Source organism: Podarcis filfolensis (genome assembly GCF_964270895.1).
Source record: "Podarcis filfolensis genome assembly, chromosome: 8".
NCBI lineage: Eukaryota > Metazoa > Chordata > Lepidosauria > Squamata > Lacertidae > Podarcis > Podarcis filfolensis.
In genome coordinates this window covers 57,623,731-57,646,669 of record NC_139611.1, presented here as the reverse complement: position 1 = coordinate 57,646,669, position 22,939 = coordinate 57,623,731, and the positions used below count along the sequence as shown (strand labels likewise).

The 22,939-nt window shown below is 45.6% G+C and overlaps 1 protein-coding gene across 25 annotated transcripts in view; it reads right to left on the bottom strand.

The window, feature by feature from the left end:
• Positions 1 to 22,939, bottom strand: part of MACF1 (microtubule actin crosslinking factor 1) — a 293,076-nt gene that overhangs the window by 91,105 nt on the left and 179,032 nt on the right. For 21 of the 25 annotated variants that reach the window (XR_014551046.1, XR_014551047.1, XR_014551048.1 and 18 more), the window contains 15 exons: positions 21,264 to 21,491; positions 18,119 to 18,268; positions 17,433 to 17,666; positions 16,983 to 17,195; positions 16,013 to 16,555; positions 15,062 to 15,238; positions 14,027 to 14,150; positions 13,542 to 13,750; positions 12,972 to 13,289; positions 11,870 to 12,039; positions 10,440 to 10,596; positions 9,010 to 9,127; positions 3,432 to 3,494; positions 1,938 to 2,179; positions 67 to 196 (listed from right to left, as the gene is read on the bottom strand). Coding sequence is in view for 21 of the 25 variants with exons in the window: in XM_083625102.1 (XP_083481228.1) it covers positions 67 to 196; positions 1,938 to 2,179; positions 3,432 to 3,494; positions 9,010 to 9,127; positions 10,440 to 10,596; positions 11,870 to 12,039; positions 12,972 to 13,289; positions 13,542 to 13,750; positions 14,027 to 14,150; positions 15,062 to 15,238; positions 16,013 to 16,555; positions 16,983 to 17,195; positions 17,433 to 17,666; positions 18,119 to 18,268; positions 21,264 to 21,491 (3,076 nt within the window). In the remaining 4 variants the exon portion in view is untranslated. The remainder of the gene's footprint in view (positions 1 to 66; positions 197 to 1,937; positions 2,180 to 3,431; positions 3,495 to 9,009; positions 9,128 to 10,439; positions 10,597 to 11,869; positions 12,040 to 12,971; positions 13,290 to 13,541; positions 13,751 to 14,026; positions 14,151 to 15,061; positions 15,239 to 16,012; positions 16,556 to 16,982; positions 17,196 to 17,432; positions 17,667 to 18,118; positions 18,269 to 21,263; positions 21,492 to 22,939) is intronic. The other 4 variants (XR_014551049.1, XM_083625115.1, XM_083625111.1 and 1 more) reach the window with 2 other exon arrangements.

Genomic DNA, 22,939 nt, shown 5'->3' with positions numbered 1-22,939 from the left:
TTTCTAGAACTGGCCCAGTCTTGCTCAGCCCCAGATGAGTTTCTCAGGGGTCTCTGGGTCACATACTTAAGTCCTCCAGCATCCGCTTCCAATTTCCTGCTTCTGGCGATTCGGGATATTTCTCCAGGAGTCCAGAAAGAGACTCTTTTGCTTTCTGGACTTTCACAGCGTTCTGCTCCAGCTCAGCCAGAAATGCCTACAGGGTCATGGGCGGGGAGGGGAGAGAGCCACAAGAGACAATTGCAATATTATTATTTTTCTTAGAAACAGAATATGGTTTGTTTGTGGATTTGATGAAGCAGCAGAAATCTCAAGGTGTGGGGTGGACGGGTGTGTGGGAAGAAAAACAGCTGCCATTTCCAAGGGATTTAAGTGCCACATCCATTTCGAGCTGGGCCTGTTCATGAAGGGCAGAATCTAGAAAATACTATAAAATAAGCACACTTTGAACTTTTCTGAAAAAGACAACACACCCAATAACACTTCCACTGATAACTAGAAATATATTACAGGCCATAATGCAAAGCCACATAATGAACTCTCAGGGCAAGTCAGTTTGAAAAATGCACAATAATTTTTCACAACACATAAAAATGGGTTTATAAATTCAGCTTTGTAAAGTATCACCAGTCAGATCAATTCTGACTGATTGCCAATCCTGAGAGACAGTACTTCATTCTCCAGTTTTGTTAAGTCAGTTACAGTAGCAGATTTTCAAATCTGGACTCTCAGGCCTGCAAGGTGAGCCTTTAGGTCAGCATTTAAGGGTCATGTTATCTTTAAAATACATTCATCAGTTTCAGGTGGCTCTTCAGAAGTGTTTGTTAGCATTGAACCTTTTGTCTGCTTAGGGCCACACTGTGCTATTTTGGCCAGGCCTTCCTCTTTGACAGATCAGATGAACTTTGCTCAGTTACTTCCTTCATGTCTGGTGTCAGGAATTTACCTTCTTGTCCTCAGATTACTGCAACACGTTATAAGTATGGCTGCCTCTGAAGACAGTTCGGCAACTTCAGCTGGTGCAGAATTCAGCACCCAGGTTACTGACCGGGGCAGGATGATTTGAATATATTACAAAGATACTGGCCTGACTGTACTAGCTGCCAGTTAGTTTTGGGGCCCAATTAAAAGTGCTGGTTTTAACCTATAACCTTAAAAGACTCAGGACCACAATACCTCCAGGACTGCCTCTCTTCATATGAACTTAACTGGGCCCTGAGATCACCATCTGAGGCCCTACTTCATGTGCCTCCTCCATGATAGGAACTGAGGGTGGGAACATGAGAACAGGCCTTTTCTGTGGTGGCTCTCCACTTGTGGGATGCTCTCCCCAGGGAGGCTCACCTGGCGCCTTCATTATACACCTTTAGGCGCCAGGAGAAAACAATCCTTCTCATCCAGGCCTTTGGCTGATTACACCCAATACCCTTTTTAATGTCTTGTGGGTGGTGGATACTTAGTTTGCTCTTGCTTTTATTATGCATTTTGTATTTGTTTGGGTCTTGCATTTTTATGTTGTGAACTGCCCTGAGATCTGTGGATGGAGGGCAGCCTACCAACTTAAATAAATAAATAATAAAATAAAAACACTTTCCCTTCTGTACTCCCTTTTTAATGCTACGCCTGGGGCCCTGCTTAGTTTTTTGGATTGCGCATAAAGGCCTTAAACCACCTGAGGTTGTCACGGTGCAACTAGATTCTTGTCATTAAGCTCAGTGGCTGGCCATGCACCAGCACCAACAGTTAGATCAGCCTTATAAAAGAGTACCTCCTGTGCCAGATCTATAAAAATGACCACTTCCAAATTGCGTATCTTTGCGATATTCCCCCCCTGAAAGTTATTTCATGTATGGACGTTCTCCCCTTAGATTATCACGAACTGCTGCAAACAAGGTGAGGAGGTACGTATCAAGGTATGTATGAATAACAATAGGAACCTTGTTATGGTCCGCCTGAGCCCTCATCGTCTCTGACTTGGTAGGTGAGGAGGAAGCTTCCAGCGCGGTCAAGGCCCGCTCCTTTGACTCCAGCCACTTCAGCACGGAGCCCACCTCCTCCTGGACATCTCTCATCTTGGCCAACATGGAGGACAGCTGCTCCTGGTGCCCCCGTAAGGTGGCACCAAGCCCCTCATACTGCTGGTTGACATCTGACACGTCACACTGGATCTCTGTCAAATCTAAACAAAACAAAAGAGGGGGAGGACTGAATGTGAGCTGGAGAAATGATTTCATTTCCATATTGATGGTAATATAAAGATAAAAAGTTGGAGATGTGTTCATATGGACAAAGACAGGACACCTAAGCAGATCAGCTGAGGTGATTCCATGGGTACCTGTGTGGTTGTACCTGTGCGGTTCACAGGCACACCAGCTATACATACAAATGTGTGCTTTCCATACATTCTGATGGAAGGCAGGGCCAATGAAGTCACAGAAACAAGAAATGCCAAGTTATTCGCCATGCATTTGAGAACAGACCAGACATGAGTTCCAAAAGGCCCTTGAAATAAACCAGTCTTCCCTACCCTGGTGCCCTCCATGTGTTTTAGCCAACAACTCCCATCAGCCCCAGTTGCATGTAGTCCAGCAACAGGTTGTGGGGAGGCTGTTCTAAAGCCTCTCCCAAAATATTCACTTCACACAGAAAAACCTTTTGCTCTTCTTCTGCAAGTTCTCAGTATTTGCTCTGACTCCCACCATCTTGGCCTGAGGAGCAGCAGGCAGGCCTCACAATTTGGTTGAGTTAAAGCAGTCAGACTGTTGTGAGAAGGTATCCTCCTTGGACACCAGGTGAGGCTTGGGAGGGGGAGGGAAAGGACCCTGCAAAGTTTTTATTCTGCGGCATGCCCTCTTCCCTCTCCACAGTTCGAACGGAGGGGACACATGCTCTGGGGTTAGAGCAGCACCTTCTTTTCTCCAGCTGCTTTATATCAAGTCAGACCATTGGTCCAGCTCACTCAGTGTTGCTTGCACTGACTGGCAGCAGCTCTCCAGGGTTTCCGACAGAGGACTTTCCCACCTGGAGATGCTGGGGATTGAACCTAGGCAGATGCTCTACCAGTGATATTTTGCCTTGAATACAGGGGACAACAGTGGGCACCCAAACACAATCTCCATCCATAAGGGATAGAGGATGCATTGGAATACCAGCTGCTGGGAATCACAAGACAGTAGGAGAGAGCTGCTGCTATACTCAAGTCCTGCTTGTGGGATTCCCACTGGGGCATCTGGTTGGCCACTGTGAGAACAGAGGGCTGGACTCGATGGGCCCCCTATGGCCTGATCCAGCAGCCAGGCTCTTCTTCAGGGCAACCAGCAACATGTGCCTCGGCCTTACCAACTTCCCTGTTACTCTGAGAGAACAACAGGACAACACCAGCCACAGGACACAACTCACACAAGCACGCACAACAGTCTGGGCTCTCTCACCTTTGCAGGTGTGATATCCATTAACGCTGCCTACAGAACTTCCCCCAGCGGGCAGCACAGAACCTGAGCGAAACAACAGGGAGACAAGACAAAACGACAGAGACAAAACATGTTAGAAATACGGGTGTCTGAAAACACATGTAATCTGTGCCCTTTGCAGCCATAATACAGCCCTTTCTAGGAGGCCACGAAGGAGCTATGTGCAAACAGAGACCAACATCTGAGGTGGGGGGGGTGCTATTTTTACAGCATCCACAGGACAGCTTCAGCAGCATCAAAGGGGCAGCCCAAACTTTTGAAAACAGTGGGTCCCCAAGTGGGTGGTACTGCCCTGGAGCAGGATTGCTTAGTGGGGTGCCAATGGGTGGGGTGAGGAGGACGCTGGAGGTGCAAGTGACTACCAAACATTGAAAAGCTGACAATACTGGATCAAGTTCATCAATTTTGTTGAATTAATTAAACTAAATAGATTTAATTGGATTTTGATTAAATGTGCAATTAATTGTTCCTCTTTTGAATTTCATTGTGCTATTAGTGGGTTGTGTAAACTGCTATTCTGAATAATGCTTTTTATAAGGTAGGGTACAGGGCACTGAGGATGAGTTTATGGAGTCAAGGGGGCAGTGGCCCAAAAAGGTGTGGGAACCATTGTTGTAATATGGTTAGAAATAACTCATTATACTTCTGCAGTGATTGCTGGTGTGGAAGCTCGTTAGCACATTTTTTGCTGTGGGTGTTTCATCTGGGGGGGATGTTTCCATGGAGATTGTCTATTGCGACAACCTGACTTCTGCTGGATCCTCACCCAACTGCAACTCTACCAGCTTGTTTCTGGCAGCCCCCAGTACCAAACAAAAGGCCCTCATTTCCACTGATGGCCAAATGCCTGGTTCAGAGGAGATATTCTCTCAAAAGCTCTGCAAGCAAGAGGCTGTGATTGTAGTACACATATCAGCCTAAAGAATCCATAATAACAATGTAGAACTCTTGCACAATACCTTTTTATCACTCTTGCATAAGACTTTATTATTTAAAACAAAACAAAACAAAACAAAACAAACAAACAAACAAAAAACAGATGAAGATGAATATTTCTCCCCGCAAGACAAAAAAGCACAAGCCTCCATTATGCCCATTGCAAAATATGAAAACTGGCTGAAAACATTTGCTCTAGTGCACTTCCCGGTTTGTTGTTCGTTTTTAATTTAAAGTTGTGCACTGGTATAAAAATATCGCCACACATGCCCAAATGTGGGCCATTTCACAGACCCTCTCTATGATAAAGGCTGTGTGTAAATAAAATGGTTCATTGTTGTCTCAGTAGCCGGTAGTGACATGTCACAACCTTAGCTTTGGGTGTTTGCCTGAAGCTCAGTTCCTTGTCGTTGCCTGGGTAACAACAAGGAAGACACCAAAGAACAATCTCCATGAAGTCATGTGGCTTGGTGCTGCAGCAGGAAGTAATCCTGTCACCTGGGAAACCAATGTGACTGACCTTTGCATATATTAACACTGTAAAGTGCGGGGCCAATAACACAAAAGCAGTATTTGGGTGGCTATTATGTTGCCCAATTCATGCACAAATTGAGCCACAATTCATTTTAGAACGATGGATGTGACTGGGAGAAAAAAGCCTCAGCATAAACAAAATTTGCACAGCACAAGACCACACAGCTTTCTCAATACTTCTTCCCCCGCATTTTATTGAGTCCTGGGAACCAAATACCAGGGAGAGCTATATATGGTTCAGAGAACAGGGGGGCAGACTTCAGGTTTGTGAGGTCTACTAAACCTCCAAGACCTACTAACAGAGCCAGGTGCAAAAGACACACAGTGAGACCAAAAGAGAAGCATATTCTGAGCTAAGGAATTTGCTTTCAGAGCAAAGTCTGAACTGAGTTCACAGCCCTAGTTGCTACAAGCACAGCAATTCAGACAAAGGGCATGTCCAGGACTCTGTCTGATCGGGTCTTGTGGGTTCATTGGAACAGAGGAAGCTACCTTATAGAAAGTCGGACCATTGGTCCATCAGCGGGCTTTCCGTGGTTTCAGGCAGGAGAGTTTCATCAACCCTCCCTGGAAACACCAGAGATTAAAAATGGGACCTTCCGCACACTAAGCATTTATTTAGTTATTTTAATTTATATACTGCCCTTCTCCCATAGATCTCAGAGTGGTTCTACCACTGAGCAGCAGTCAGCTGCTGCAACCTGAAGATTCAGACAAGGGGCGTGAAGAGGTGTGGCCTACGTCATGCTTGCTCATCCCTTGCCCTTCATGGATAATTACATCTAGGAGAAGAAGAAAATGAACTGCCTGCATCCAGGTGGCAATTGATGGCTTTAAGGAGAGAAGGTCTCTTGAAAATCAAAGTCACCTTAGGCCTCAAGGATGGATAACACCTGTTAGACAGGAGGGAACATCCTCTTCCTGAGCAAGGTGCTTGAGCAGATGGTGGCCACACAACTGCCACATTTGAGTATTATTTAGCTGTTAATCCACTCCCCCACCTCATTCAAATCAGAGCAGAGTGGTCCACACCGGCACACATTTGAATTTGTACTTGAGGAACAACTGCAGTCATCCCCATTCATACCCCAAAGGCATTCCCTTTTGTGGTCATCCCTGCCTTCTAATTTGTTGATTCTATTATGCTAATTAAGTACCAACAGGGCATGTTGCTGATAGCTGCATGGACACCATGTTCTTTAAAAAAAACAAAAAACCCCGCCCAAGAAGTGTGCAAAAGCACAGTCCGGGAATTGTAAATTCTCTCTCACAGTTTTCTGGTTTTGTGCAATCGAGGGGATCAAAAGGAAAATAGGGAGAGAGGGAGAGAAGGGTTAAGCTCTTGACATGCCCTTACCAGCAGGGTGGAAAATAAATGAAAGCCATTTATAATTCTCAGCACACACTTTTTAGGTTGCTGCACAATATATCTGTTGCAGCCATTTTTAATGTGGTTTGCTTGTGAAGTTTTCTGGTTTTGTGCAAATCTGACTAAGCATTTGGAAAAACTTTCTGACAGTAAGAGCTGTTTGGCAGTGGAACAGAATGCCATGAGAGGTGGTGGAATCTCCTTCCTTGGAGGTTTTTAAGCAGAGGTTGGATCTGTCATGGATGCTTTAGCGAAGATTCCTGTATTGCAGGGGGTGGACTAGATGACCCCTGGGTCACTTCCAACTCTAAGATTCTATGATCAAAAGAAAAAAAGTTCCCTTCTGGAGTTTTCTGGGGAAAGTTGCAAAAACAGCTGGAAAAGCAACAAAAACACTGAGGAAGTTGTGGGCATGGAAACGGGAGTAGCAGAAAGTGACAACTGATCTAACCACCCAAAAATACCAAAACAAATGGCCAGCGACCTCAAGTGGAGTGGTTTGGAACCTAATTTCCTGCAAGGGAAGAAGCATTGAATTTAGTCTTGTCCAATGGCTACACGTATTAAATGGAGATGCAAACAGCTGTAAAAACACTGTAAACTCAAGGGTGGACAAGCCTCCAGTTCAATTTGGGTCTTGGCATAGAAACCAGATTGGTCACTCGGATAAATAATTTATGTCAAGAGAGTGATGGAAAAGTGCTACCGTACTGAATATCCAGGACCACTCAGTGACTTCCAGTATGTTCTAGGTTGCCTCTGTAGGTTAGGAGTTGTGGGTATGGCCATCCAGTGGCTTCATTCCACTTCTGGTGATTTCCAGAAGATGGCGCTGGGGGACAACTGCTCAGCCCTGTGTCATTTATACTATGGGGTCATGCAAGTCTTTATCTTTTTTATTTTTAGTCTGCTAGGCCTTTAAAACGTTTTACTACTTGAAATTCTGTTTTTCTGCTGCTCTGCTTATTCTTTTACTGATTTTTTTTGACTTTTTATAGCAACTTGCTGTATTTTGCTGCTTTATGTGCTGCAAAAATCCCTGGAATAATGGATGAAGGGCAGTATAAAAATCCCAAAATGAGTATAATTAAATAAATAGAGCAACCTTCACCTACCTGGTGCCCTCCAGATGTTTTGGACTAAAACTCCCATCTGCCCCAGCTAGTATGGTTGGGGCTGATGGGAGTTGTAGTTCAAGACATCAGGAAGGCACCAGGTTGGTGAAGGCTGCTCTACTTGGAGTAGAGAACTACAGCTGAAGTTTCAGGCAGAAATGGGTCTTCTTGAGATCATTTAACAAAGGTAGCCTGGGGACTGCAGTGCTCCACCACATGGCCTCTGACCATCAATGTGAAAACTAAACAAGAATGCCGGAAATGGGCGAGATCTTCGAAGATCTTAAAATAAAAGGGAAGGTGAGAGACTGGTTACATTATCATCAAATAAATGAAGTGTTTAAATTAGACAGTAAAATAGGCTTCCAGGTGGAAAAATCAAAATTAGAGACTGAACTGTTAGAATCTAGTACTAAGAATTTGTCAAAAATGTATGATCTGCTGTTGAAATGGAATACACAAGATGAAACGGTAAAATCAAGTATGATTAAATGGGCTCAGGACATCGGTCATAACATTATGTTCGCTGATTGGGAAAAGTTGTGGACCACCGGGTTGAAGTTTACGGCGTGTAACGCCCTAAGAGAAAACATAATGAAAATGATTTATAGGTGGTACATAACCCCAGTCAAGCTTGCAAAGATCTATCATTTGCCTGATAATAAATGTTGGAAATGTAAAGAAAAGGAAGGTACATTCTTTCACCTCTGGTGGACGTGCCCGAAGATTAAGGCATTCTGGGAAATGATCTATAATGAACTTAAAAAGGTATTTAAATATACGTTCCCAAAGAAACCAGAGGCCTTTCTCTTGGGTATCGTCGGCCAGGGGGTGTTAAAGACGGATATAACTTTCTTTATGTATGCTACAACAGCAGCTAGAATACTTATTGCAAAGTACTGGAAGACACAGGATCTACCCACACTGGAAGAATGGCAGATGAAGGTGATGGACTACATGGGTTTGGCAGAAATGACGAGCAGAATCCGAGACCAGGGAAGAGAAGCGGCGGAAGAGGAGTGGAAGAAGTTTAAGGATTACTTAAAGAAATACTATAAAATTAATGACAGTTAGAATGATGTTGGGCCTAAAATAAATGGTTACTATTAGTAATGGTTAAGACAGAGAGAATAAGGACGATTAATATAAATCTATAATAAAATAAGGGAAGATTCGCTGAATAATTGTAAGAACTTGGAATACAGAAACGGGAAGCAAGAGGAAGTCGAGGAAGTAAGGTCTAAGAAATTAGGACATGAAATTGTACTTGTTTTTTGTTTTGTTAACGTGTGTTCTTTTTTGTATGTTTTGTTTGTGTTAATATAAAAGCTGTTTAATAAAAAATATTATAAAAAAAAAAAAAAAGAGATCTTCGAAGATCTTATGCAGAGTGCAGAAATGCTGAATAAGGACAAGCCTTATGGCTTATTCCCCAATCCACCCCCTGCCACACACCTCAAGTTTCTATGGTTTGGACAAATCAGCAACTGAAGTCAGGAGGGCTCCCAAAGTGGAGGAAGGACTGTGCTGTCTCTGTGGTCTCCAAACAGCTTTGAAGACACATGCCCCTGTCTCTCTCACCCACCTGATTTGGACTGGGCATCAGGAGCTGTAATCTCAACTATCAGACTTTCCAAGGCCGTCCCCCTGCGGTTGATCTCATCCACAAGAACTCCTTTCCCTGTCCATTCTTCCAAGATCACCTGTTAAGAGATCACAGTCAGGCATCAGAAGGTGGCCAAAGGCAAGTAGGGCATGCCAAGACTTGGCTGGCCCTGGTGCACATTTATATCTGATCTATCCTCTTAACATCAAGTGAATACTTACAGCAGCTTATAAATTTATAAGAACAAGAAATGACATAACATTAGAACATGGGAAACCATCAGAACAGATTTAAATCATGTAAAATGCCCAGCAAAGCAAGTGTGTTTTCAATGCCTGCCGAAGGCTGGGCAATCAAGGGACCAGACATGCTGTAATCTGCATGCCGCAACCCAAGAAAGACCTCTCTCTTATCCCTACCTACTGATGGGTGAAGGGGGAGCAGGAAACATAAAGAAGGGGCCACAGCAGAAAGTTCTCAGGTAGTTTTCTATGGAAGGAGGCAATTCCTGAAACACCAGGCTGGGCCCCAGGGAAAGGTATCCTCCACCAGTTCCACTGCACGAAGAACTATAGGATGCAAAAATCCAACATGTGGAGAACTTCAGCTTCCATGTTTTCTTTCAAAACCCATAATGATGTGAAGACAGGCCTGAATAGATGGCCATAATCCTGCCAAGTCTCAACAGAAAAGCGGGGAGGGGCAGAGCAGCTTTTGCCAACCCGGTGGTCTCCAGATGTTTTGGATACTGACTCCCCTCAGTCCCAGCTATCAGGCTGGGAAAGGGCAAGCAGAATTTCTAGTACTCGGGAACTGGAGCCTGGTGCTCTGCATATCTCTTTGCCTCAGGTCAACCTCAGAAACAGAATATATTTTGCAAAACAAGCAAACTGATACAAACCTGCAATGGCCCAGGGCACAGCCTGAAGGCACACAATGCATGAGTCTTGCTGATGCTTAAGAGGTGTGTCTGCCCAGCACTTGGGATGCATCACCCACCTGGGCAACCCTTTGGGTTAATTTAATTTAATTAGTTTATTGCAAAATTTATAAACCACTCTGCATTCAGAGGCTACCTGATAGAACAAAAGACAAATATAATTTGCACAATGCCACAACCCAGATCTCAAGATTAATTTTGGGGGAGGTGCAGAATTGTGATTTGTTCATTCACAGGGTACACCACAGCTCTGGCTACAGGAACCCAGGAAGACTAGAGAAAGCCTACAAGAGAGGGGGCCCCCAAGAGCTTCGTGTATTTGTTACAGTTTCAGAGGAAACTAGCCTCTATTCAGACCATCAACCCAGATGCAGTGAAGCTCTTCTGTTTATGTTGTTGTGATCTCCCTCCCTCAAGAGCACATCTTCCCTAGCAGGCTCTGGTACTCTTTCCTTCTTTCTCTGCCCACCTCAATTTGCTGCATCCGCTTCTCCAACTCATGGGTGCCCAAAGAAGCCTCTGCGGCTGGGATAGTCGCCTCTGTTTCTTTCAGCCACTGCTTGGTGGATTCAACCAGTTTTCGGAATTCGTCCAACTGTTCTTGGCAGGAGGATGCACCCTTCTCTCTGGGAAGTGGAGAGAAAGGAGGCAGGTAAAAAAGTGGGTCAGCTCTGCTAGCCCTTTTCCTAGCATGCATTCCATCAGATGAATTCTAAGTCACCGAGAAGTCTGCAACCACAGCAGGCTCAACCTCAGCTCCTGCTCCCAAAATGTGTTTACATGGCCTGCCTTGCAGGGCTGCTGTGTAAGGAATTATGATAAAAACAGTGTCCAAAATGCACTTAACACCTGCATAAATGCCAAGTATTGTTACTGCTCCTTCTGCAACACTGGACCACCTATTTGGGACATTGTTGCTCAGTCCAATGGATTAAGGACTGAAAGGAAATCTCAGCCTCTTCATGCTCTGTTCTTCGTTCCTGGCTGATCAGGCCCTAACAAGCTTATCCACCCACCACAGAAAAGTGAGCAGACATTTAGACCAAGTTCTCCTGTTAAGTAAATTCTGCCAAAGCCAACCACCACCTCCCAGTCATGCTGAGAAAACACGGAGGCAGAGATGGTCTACACCCTTCCCGAAACCTTCAAGTTATCACAATGTCAGTTTATGACAGCTTTGTTCTTCAACCTTCTCTCTGCCTCTGTCTCTGGTTTGAGGTAAGTAGGTTTTAACTCACTACCACCAGCAGAGAAAGAAAATAAACTTGGTGTTCCCAGGAAAAGCATTGCCTTGACATGTCTTTGTCAGACTGTGGCTTTAGACAGGGGGGTTCTCCATCTTTGTGGTCCCAGGGACACATTTGGAAATCTAAAAAGCTATCACAGGCACAAGAAAACATTCATTCCATAGAAGAAAAACTGATGATGCTCAGACATCCTCCACTCCAAAGAACAGACAACTCCCCCCCCCCAAAAAAAAACAGACAACTCCCTCCAAAACATGACCTCTGCAAAAAAGTCAAAGCAGCCCTCATTAACAACAACAACAACAACAACAACAACAACATGTTGGTTTTGACATTCCTTCTCCAACTGCTGTGAATTTATATTGAGCAAAAATTCACGACTAAGAACCAGCCACATTGTTTGGAAACCACACTGGCAGGAAAGGAATTAAGTTGTAAAAGGAGCCATATTACGAAGCTGGATCTTGGCTCCCTTCCAAACATGCCCTCCACCTCCGCAAAGGACAAGATGCAGGGCCACTTGCACTGTCTCTTGTGCATGTGGCACAATCCTCAGTCCTTCTGCATGCAAAGCAGATGCTCCACCCCTGAGCTGCGGAGTGTCTGCTCATCACCACCTTTGTATCACAGAGCAGCAAAGAGCACCCCTTACCGTTCCCTTGCTGCTTTCTGCAACTGCATGAAGTCTTTCCGCAAACTGTGCACCTTCTCCTGGTGTGAGGAGGAGCTTGCTGCTGCAAAACCACAAGAGCTCAGCTCCGTGGTCAGATGCTCCAATGTGTCCAAGTCCTCGTGGTGCTGCTTCATCTCAGAATTCAGTTCCTGGCAACAAAACAGGGGTGGATGCAATGTTGCCATTAGAACAAAGAGCAGTGCCCAACACACAGGTCCAAGTGTATGGGACAAATTCACTACAGAAAGCTGCCAATGGAGACTGCACAGCTCATGTCAGCTCCTGGAAGCCATGTGTGAGTGGTGTGGGGAGGCAGAAGGGATATGTGTGTGTGTGTGTGAAGAAATTTTATTCAGTTCATGCTGAAAGGCAATTCTACCAAATTTGCACTTCCCAAAACAACACACAAGCCAAAATGCAGCCATCCTTTGAAATTCACACTTCTCTAAATTTTGCAGTTAGCTAACCAAGTGTTCAAATTGCATATACCAGGTAAAGTGTGCATTAAAAGGCTCCTATTAGTGAAAGTCAATTGTCAATATATGGTTTGATTGTACTGTTAGCCACTTTGAGCTTCCAACGAGGAAAGGTGGAGTATAGAACTTTTAAGTTAAGGGCATTTTGAAGGCCATATGCCCTCCTTGTTAATATTGCAGGGGCCACATGCTAGCAACGAGCAGGGCCAATGCAAAGGCAGCTGGGTGGATCCACCCCACTCTCCCTCACGTACACACCCACCCACATAAGAGACACTCACTTATTCACAAACTCCTTCCCTCCTCCATCTTGCTCTCTCACACACATTCTCCCCCAGCAATCAGGATTACAAACGAGCCCTCGTTTTCAGTGTTCAAACTCTGAGCATGCTGCATTCCCATGCATGTAAAACCTGCTTTATTCTGAGCCAGACCTTTGGTCCATCAAGTCCCCAAAGGCCTTTCCCAGCTTAGCACCTCAAAGTGCCAGGGACTGAACCTAGGCCCCTGTGCATACAATCCTGTGGCTCCACTCCTGAGCTATGCCTGGTCCCCCATCACTCCTCTCTATCTCTCTCCACCACCATCATTCTGCAGCTTCTCACCTGGATCTGTTGGGAGAAGTGAGCAATGTCACGATCGGGCTGGTTTCCCGAGGCCAACAGCCGCATCCTGCTCTCCATGAACTGATGCAGTTTCTCAGAGAGGTGCTCATACTGCTCCACCTTGGGGAGGAGATCCTTCAAGGCATCCTCCTTCTCCTGCTGCTGCCGGCAAAGGCTGCCAAAGCGCTCTGTCACCTCGGCCAGCTTGCTCTGCAGAGTGGCAGCTGTGGCACTGTCGGCGGTCTCCATGAAGCGGGTCACCATCTCCCGGGTGGCTTCGAGGCTGCTCTTTTGCCTGGCGATGTCCTGCTTCAGCTTCTGTTAATGGACACACAAGGGCGGGCAGGCAGACATAAGGACTGGGGGGAAGGAATTCTTTTCACAGCCAACTGACCCAATCCTGAACTTCATTGTGGATTGGAACGCAACTCCCAGTCGGACTATGCATGTTTCTTGCTTTTGCAGTGCAGTTTTGGTGCATTCCAAAGTGTGCATAAAAATACTTTATCCTGCACAGAAATATTTGGGAAGAAAACCATGGACAGAAAGCAAAGACAAACCCTGGCTTACCATGTTTGTGGCGAGGGTCTCCTGGATGGAGGTGGAGGAGAAAGCAGCCACGTCTTCCCTCTGGAGGTTCCTCTCTACCTCAGCCACGGACTGAAGTAGGCTCTCCAGCCCCTCCTGCACACTCTGGGACTGGGCGATGGACTTCTGCAAGAGGTCTGAACGTTCTGCCATCTGACAGGATAGGTTCTGGAAACGGCTCACGAGGGAATCTGAGGGAGCACCAAATCCATTACAAACCGGGTGTGGAAAATTAAAATGGGTGGAGGGCTTCCCATAGATCATGTAGGGTCCAGCTGCCACAAATCACTCAGCCGTGTAAAAGGCCAACTAAGGAGATTGAGAAATGTTATTTCTCAGAGCCGGCCAGCCCAAGGCACTTTGGTGCTGGAGGTGGTGAACTCAAACAACACCTTCCCGTTTCCAGAAACCCTCCTGGGAAGTCCACAAAGCAACAAGGGCCAGAGAGCAGCTCTTTCCATCCTTACCTGTGGTTTCCTGAATGCCTCTGTGATCAGGTAAGGGCGCTTCGTGTATTTCCAAGAGGGACCGAGCTGCCTTCTCAAGCCTCTCTACAGGCACTTGGTGCTCTGCAAGGTCTTCCTGCAGGTGCTGTTGCAATTGACATGGCAGTGAGAGCAGAGCAGGAATTAGAGCAGGGACAGACATGAAGAATAACCTGCAGCTCTTTTATATAATATCTCAATAAATCCTGGCTGTGGTTAAGGAAGGGCCATTTGTCAATGGCAGGGCATCTGTTTTGCACATGGAAGGTCCTCAGATCAATCTTGGGCATCTTCAGGTAGGGCTGGGAGAGACCCCTACCTGAAATCTTGGAGAGCTGCTGCCAGAGACCAACCAATGGTCTGACTCAATAGAACACAGCTTCCTATGTTCAAAACATACTTAATCATCATGGACACTCTGTGTTTTTAACCATCATTGATCTTGCCAACTTTGATGGCAACTAACTGGGCCAAGCTTTTTGGGCGTAGGCAGTGCTTTACGGGCAGTGAACTGGTCATTGGTTATTGACATATGTTGGTCATGTTGCAATGATTTTTTGTTGAATTGTCGCTGGGTGGGTTTAATTGGTTTATTCCTGAATTGTAAGCTTTTATTTTGTTGATATCACTTTGTAAGTCACCCAGGGAAATATTTTCATTATGAGATGAATAAATGGAATGAATGGATGAATGAAATACTCAGTGTAGAGGAAAATGTACTTTGCACACGTCTGTGCTCTTTTGGGGACTACACATTCTATGACTGAGATCAAGCAAGGCAGCATACTTGGCTTCCCCATGTGAGTGCCCTCTGAATGTTGTTGGACTACAACTCCCATTATCCTTGGCTGCTGCCCATGCTGCCTGGGGCTGATGGAAATTGGAATCCAACAACATCTGGAGGGTAGCAGTTTCGGTGAAGGGTGCCATATATATAATGTACAACCTCATATGCTAACCCAGATTCCTAACAATTCCAAGACTAAGCCAGGGGAGCCACGAGCCCTGTTCACTTACTTTGGCACTGGCAAGCTGCCTCTGTAAAATGGCTGGATCTGAAGAAACAGGCTCTGACAGGAGAGTTGCCATAGCCTCTTCACTCTCTTGTAGCCACGTCCGGAGAGATTCTGCTATGTCCTGGAACTGCTGAGAGCGATCCAGGAGCATACTCAGATGGGAACCAAGCGCAGTGCACTGCAAGAAAAGGAGACACTTGTCACAGATGATTCTGTGGTAAGTCTAAGGCTACGGTGCAATAGCAAGGTTCAGGTTTTGCCCCACCCCACACAGATGGATAGCCAAGATGGCAACCATGGTCAGTTGTAGAGATCATAAGGGATTAGAAAGCTCACCTTCCAATTTCCCACAATCAGTAGCTTATAGTTATATTTCTATCCCACCTTCTCTCCAAAGAGCTCAAGTGGCAGACATGGTTCTCCCCCTCCTATATTTTATCATCGTGTTAACTGTGGGTTAGGCTAAGCTAAGAGGCAGCGACTGGCCAAGGTCACCTAGTGAGCCACATGGAGATTTGAACCCCTGGGCTCCCAGGACGTAGTCCAATACTCTGCCACTATGCTATAACAAGGCTAGGTACAAATCATAAAAAAGCAACAACATGGGAGGCCCACATTAAGCTCCAGGAATGAAGTCATATCACAGTGGTTCCCAAAGTTCCCACCTTCCATGCTTTGTATTTAAAATTTTACTATTTTATTTTTCATGCAAAATTTGTCTCTGAATTTTATTGTGTTCTTATCTTCCTTAGCGGGTTGTGCCAACTGCTCTTCTGAATAACGTGTATTTTTTTGTTTTTTGTATTAAAAAAGGTGGGGTAGGGGGAACTGGAGATGAGTTTATGGAACCGGGGGGGGGGGGTTGGCCCCAAACTTTTGGGGACCACTGTCCTATGGCCTGCTTGTTCTAGATCCAGAGGTCTACACCTTCTTTTTATCACTGTTCTTGTACCTTGGAATGGAGAGAACTGTATCGTTTGGTGGCATCGTCCAACTTGTTCTTCACCAGCACTCCAGTAGCTAAAACCTCAGGCCTTGGAGGCCCCCCAGCAGTCCCAGCTTCTGCCGCCACCTTCTCTGCATCCAGCACTTTCTGCCCAGACATTGTCACAAAGCGCAAATCCCCCTTGTGTGAGATTACATCTTCTGCAAAGCTGCTCTGCCGTTGGAGCAGGGGCTGAAGGGACTCGAGGCTGCCATCTCCTGCGCGCATCCTTTCCAGCTCTTGCTCGGCCTGCTCCAGCCAAGCCTCAAACTCCACATGGTCCCGGAGGAATTTCTGCAGCTCATCCCGGAGCGCCTGTGATTGCTTGAGCCGCACCTCAGACTGAGACAAAGTGGTGGCATACTGTCCCTTCAGCTCCTCCAGCCTCCCCTGCAGCCTCTGCTTCTCCTCCGGGGAGAGATTGTGGCCTTGCTTGTCCAGGAAGGCCTGGGCTGACTGCGTAGCTAGAATGACTTCTTGCTGCTGAGAGAGAAGCTCTTGATGGTGGACCTGGAACAACAGCAGCAAACAACCAGGCTGTAGTACATCCAAGTCCACACTGACCGTGTGAAATTAGAACCTGGGCCCTTTACAAGGCTAGGGAGGGAAACTGCAGCCACCTTCAAAAATGCAAAGCCTTCATACAGTTCTGCAGTATCGAGCCCATAGGGCTAGCCCTACTGTTAGGCAGCATGAGGCAACTGCCACAGGTGGCAAATGTTGGGGGACAGCAGGGGCAGGCCTCCCTCAGCTGTTCTTTCTGACTATCCTGATTTTACCTACTTCTTCCAGAAGACAGAGCTCCCCACAAAGAAATGCGGTCCTTGGGGATGAAAAAGGTTCCCCACTCCTGACTTTGAGCAAATGTGTTCTTAGCTTAGCTGGATTTTACACCTAGATCTTTAACTCAACCCTCCATCCAGCAGACCCCACCAACCTTCAAGCTTTCATAGTGCAAAGTGAGATCTTCTTCAACTCTGTCCCCCTCCTTGAATCCACCATCAGGGTTATCTTGGACTCTTCTAGTCACTAGACCCAGTCGGTGGTGTTCAGCTTCTGTGAGCTCCTTGGGCTGCTCTAGTGATGCCACCCAGTGCAGAAGAGATTCAATCTTACTCTTATTTTCTTCAAAGTCTTTGACAGCTCTAATCTGGAAACAGAGCAGAGTGCAAAGGAAGCTGGTAGATTACAAAGTACAGAATGGGTAAATATGGGCTAGAATTTTGATGTCAATAATGTCATGCAAATTTTTTTGCAGGCCTCAGAAGCATCCCACTACAATTCTCAGAGCACTGGACAACACACAGCCTCTTATAAGTTTACCCAACTCCCTCCTTATGCGAAGGAGGGATCTTCCACACCAGCTCCAGGTTGTGTGGTGCTGTACCTTTTCTGTTTGCTGTTGCACCACAGTGCTCACAGCACTCTCAAGCTCCTTCTGCGCCGCCTCCGTCCTCTCTTGCAGGGACTGGTACTGCTCCTTGGCCTGGCAGAGCCTTTCCTGCAGGGATGCCAGTTCCTTGGGGTCCAGCTTGGTCCGGTTCTCCTCCAGGAACTCCTCTGTCGCTTTCAAGACACCGGCAAAAGAGGCTGCTCGGCTGTGCAGGCTTCTCTGCAAGTCCTAATGGCAGAAATCAAAAGAGCAGCAAAGAGAGTGACCATCTCTGGCATAACTGTAAGCTGGTATTCACAGACTTGTAATGATGTTGAGTTCTTGAGGCAAGAGGCCACTGATTTCTGAGCAGAGATTATGCTGATTAGATTTCATGCTGTCCTGCTGATTTTATTAGAACTGTTGAATTGTTAGTTTGCTTTTATATATGGTGCACCTACTCTGCCCCGGGATTACCGGCTTGAGGGGTGTGTTACAAATGAAATAAAGCAAATAAACAAGCCTCACACCTTGCATTGTAACAAAGGCAGAACAAAACATGAGTGCAGATGCTGGAGTGTGGAAAGAAGAAACACCCAGCAACCCAGCCTGGTCACAAGATGTGTTTTGCCACCTTGCCTACCAGCTCCATCAAGGGAAACACAGTGCAGTGGTCCTGCCTCCTGTAATTGTGTTCTCACCTTAACGTCACTCTGGCTCTGTTTAAGTACAGAGAGGTCCCCTTCCCTTGCTGCTCCCTGTGGATCCACCAGTCTGTGCTCAGCCTGGTTCATCCAGGTGCACAACTCCTCCAGTTTCTGGCTGCGTATTGCCTGCTGTTCTTGAAGTGTCTGTTTAGATTTTGGATTGTTTAACAAAAACAAAGCACCTGTTAATGCCTGTCAATTCAACTGCTAAAACCACAAATGCAAGCCAAACAAGTTGCAAAACAGAAAGCACTTAAGCAGATGCAGTCAATGGCTCGCAAGAGGCATCGTCTCTCTCTCACATACACTGTCTCGCTTCACCCTTTACTTTTGCTCTAGACGGTCATTTAGGTCCATTGTCTGGCACATCAAAGCGTATATGGTTTAAAATGGAGTCATTTGCCATCTAGGTTCTTTCTTCTGCCTTTAATTCCCACTCTTATTCCCATATAGCAGCCCACTTATCAAGGACTGATGTTGACATGATGGCTTTTTCTTTGAAAGATGACTTATCAGAGGGGAAATGGATGGCAAAATCTGTGTGGCTCTTGCAGAAAAATTGGAGGAAGGAAGAATCTGGTCTTCTCCTTGAAAACCTTTCCTGCGAAATCTTTTTTTTTTTTTTTTTTTTTTGCATTCCAATGTAACACTTTTCATGCCTCTTTCTCCCACTGAGGGGTGGGGGGAAACACATTCACTGAACCCAAACATAAATCATTTCCATGGAGGCAGTTATTCTGGCTTATGCTGTCAGGGCTAGAAAGCAATTAACCCAACTTTTGCTTGAAGCCCTGTTTTTGCATCCCAGTCTCAAGAACAAAAGATACCTGGGGAATAACAAGCTGAGCTGAATGACCTTGCACAACTGCTATAAACCCAAAAAAATGTTATTTCTGGGAACAGTGGGAGAGATAAAGAGAGACAGAGTGAGTGTGAGTGAATTTTGGACACTGCACCAAACCAAGTCCCAGATTATCCTCTTGGGAGTCCTGCAAATAGGGCGTCATTGAGCATGATGTGTGACCCTGGGCCATCCTTCTTTCAACCAGTGTGCAATTTGTCTTTCCCTTGGTGCCTTACGATCAAAACATACAAACTTCTGCCAAATGAAAAACAGGGCTTTTTTTGTTCATTTTCAGACATTCCTTAAGCCAAATAACAGAAGCAGTTTGAGGAGGAGGAGAGGGGGAAAGAGCACTGCTAAAAAAGCACTCTTCAGCAGCATATAAGATCTTCTCGCATTAGGGATGGGAGCACACTGAATCTGAAAAGGCAAAGCAAAACGGTTAATACACACAAACACACATACACAAAAAGAAGAGAGGCAGAATAGGCACACATTACAAGGGGACAATTGTTAAACAAAACCTTACTTGTATTAGCAGTGTCTGAAGGAAAAAGAGAGGCAGGGGCATGCAGTTATGGGGGCTGCAAAAGCACACCTTTATTGAGCATCCTTGTGTGCACTTCTTAAGGGCCAAAGTGGATGCATTGCTGAACTCAGAAGCACAGAAGGGTCTTAGTAGCAGATATTCTTCCTGTTCTTAGAATATTCACTCTACATTCTCTAGATCAGTGGAGGGCAGAATTCAAGCTTGCTGAATCTATTTTGTGCTTCGCTAGAACCCAAAGATCCACCAACTGGAGCCTGCGAGTGTCTCTGATGTGGGTTCTAAACACCAGAACTGAGCTGAGCTCACAATCCTTCCAAATTATATTTATGCTTCCTAAGGATAGTCTTCTAAAAAAAGGGCAGGGGTAAGCAATGGTAGACTGGACCTGCTGGGTAGATATTTGGATGATCTGCAATGGATTGGCAAGGATTTCTGCTCCCAATTATTTAACAACAGCACCAAAATTAGGCTGCTAAAGTGAGGAAAGCTTGAGGGTAACCAAGAATGTGTTTATATCTGCTGGTAAAAGTACACAGAGGGCAAGTGCACCCGGCACCTTTAAAACACCAGTGTGCATATCAAAACACCATTCCTTAAATATAAGACAGAACAGGGGCTGGAATGGTAACTATGTTTGCAGAGACTGTACTGACTTTTCCCAAAAGACTTTCTCCAGTCTGAGAAAAGTCAGAGGAACAACGGGTGGGGGGGGGGGGAGGTGGTTTTGATTAAACTGCAGCCCTGAGTGGGCCTTGCGTGCAACTGTGTATTCTGCACTATTTCCACCATGTTCATGCATTGTGTCAAGTCCTAAACCAGGGATAGGTAACGGTGATCCCCTTTGACCAGCAGGTTGGAACCACTCAAAATTTAAACAGTTACCAAAAGCAAGCACTGCTTGCAAAGGTTCTCCCTTTGTACCCACAGATTTTCTTGACACACCTGAAATCAGATGATGGAGGTGAGAGAAAAGTGGGCATGGCTGGAGGAAAACAGATTTGCAGGCCAAAGGTTCCGCCTACATGCCACAAACCATAACATACAAACCAGCACTCCTGGTTTGTTCCTCTACTAACAAAGCTTGGTACTCAGTCTCTTGGCTTACTAAGTGTGACTTGTTTGGAGATAAATAAGCCACGAGCTTTTGCACAACACATTAAAGCAGGGCTCATGGTTTGTTGCTCCTGACTCAACAAAGTGAGGAACGCAGTAGACTCTGCAGCATAAACTAGCAGGCTGCTTGTTCATGCGCAAAACTGGACCACTGTGCCTGTTGCACTCATACTGTGCATCTGCACATCTATTACAGCTAAAAACCACAGATAGCAACAAGTCCCCCATACCCTGGGCTAACACTTGAGTCCCAAATGTGTTGCTTTTAATGCTCCACTTTCTCCCCTCTTGCTCCATCCAGGACATTACTTTAGCCTTCCTTATTGAGATTCAGCCCCACCACTATGACAGAAACTAGCTTAACTGGTGTCCCCCATTGTCCTTAGAACAGTCACCTATTTGGAGTCCTGACTCACTCTGTGAAAGGGAGGATGGAAGGAGAGAGACACAGAAATGAGGCACCTCTCTGCTTTGAAGCAGCAGCTGACGCACTCTATGATGCCACAACTTAATTGCAAAAGGATGCGTACAGAAACTGTAGGAAGGGCAGCTTGGTTAAAGAGGAAAAGACACACATCCTGCTCCTTGTTAAATACGACACAGCAAAGAGGTTGCCACTCCACCACTGTCACCTGATCTGTCTGCTCCGCTTGCTGGAGACAGACCTGAAGGACCTCTGCCCGGGTGGCCAGCCTCTCTGAAAGTTCCCGGAAGGATGTCTGCAGCTCGTTCAGCAGCCTCAACAGCTGCCTGCTTTGTTCCGGGGACAAGTCTTGAGCGTGCTCAGAAATGAAGAACTGAATGTCAAGGGCTGTTGCATCAAGCTGAGCTTTGGTATCTGCAAGGGGCCTTTTCAGCTCCTGGCCATGTCAAGAGAGGGGAAGAGGGAGAAAATGTAGCCACTCTGAGACTTCAGTCACCCGCAGGATACCTTTGCAAGTTTCACCTGCTTGAATGACCAAGTGACCAGAGACTTTAAAACAAAAGAGGCTTAATGGTCCTTCATCAGGGCAGGAAGCTTTCCCCGATAGCCTGAAATTGACACACTTAGAGCTAGGGAGAAGGGCAGAGAAATAGCTCAGAGCCAGTCTGAATTCATTCTCTGCCCTTCTGTCTCTCACACACCATGAATTTGTGAGTGGATGAAGGTGAAGCACCTAAGGATGGGTCAGTCTGTCAATTTCAGTTTCTCTCAGTTTCTTATTTTTCCCATTCACATTTTTTTGCACCAGATTGTGTGTGGTTTTTAAGTCCTAATGAAAATTAAACAGCATTTTAGCATACACTTCAATTACACACATTTTTGTTATGTAATTTTGCCCAATAAACATATTTTTGCAGGCCATTTCCCCCTTATATAAAGCATTTTAATGTGTTATTTTCATTAATATATGCATTTATGTATGCATTCCCCTAGTATATGCATTTCTATACTAATTATTTGCTTAGAAAGGAACACAAAATTCGGAGAAGTGTGAATTTCAGTTCACATATTGTTTCAGGACATGCATAGCTGGTAGGTTCGCCTTTAAATGAGAACTGAAATCCATTTTTCCCACACAACTTTAGAGACACCCCAGGGTGCAAGCTCTTTCTCCCTGAGAACCTAATGTGGAATTGCAGCCTGATGCAGAAGTCTTGGTTTGCTTCTCAAATGCAATCCTTACATTTGTTATATCTTAAAATATACATTACAACTACACCCTAAGACTTCAGGGTGTAGTCTGGTTTCCCTTCCCATCCCAAAGAAACTAAACCCCGCCCACCCTTCCCTGGGGAGCTTCCCATCACCCAGAAAAACAAAAAATGCCTGGCAACGTTACATTCTAAGTCAAACCAACGTTGGCTGGGGCTGATGGGAGTTGTAGTCTGAAACATTTGGAGGGCACCAGATTGGCAAAGGCTGTTCTAAGTGGAAAGGAATTGGCTGGCAGGTCATATAGCTTAAGGTCTGGCTTCCCAGTCATATTATCTTGGGAGGAGTCAGTTGCAAACTCAGGCATGCCACACACCCACAAAAAGCTCTCAAGAGCTCCAGGCAGAGAAGAGGAAATATTTGTTTTTTTCAAATGCCAGATCATAAAACTACACAATTCATAGCCATACATGGTTATAACTTACAACACTCACTGTGTTGCACAAACGGTTGTGATGTCTACTGGCACAAAATGCATGGGTGATGCTAATTGCCATCACAGATCCATTTTTAGATCATAATGCAGACCCCCCCCCGCATGGTGTGGGGGTGGGAGTGGAGCTTTGTCTAGACAAGCAAGGAGTCTCCACTAAGCAGAGTTCTTGAATCTTG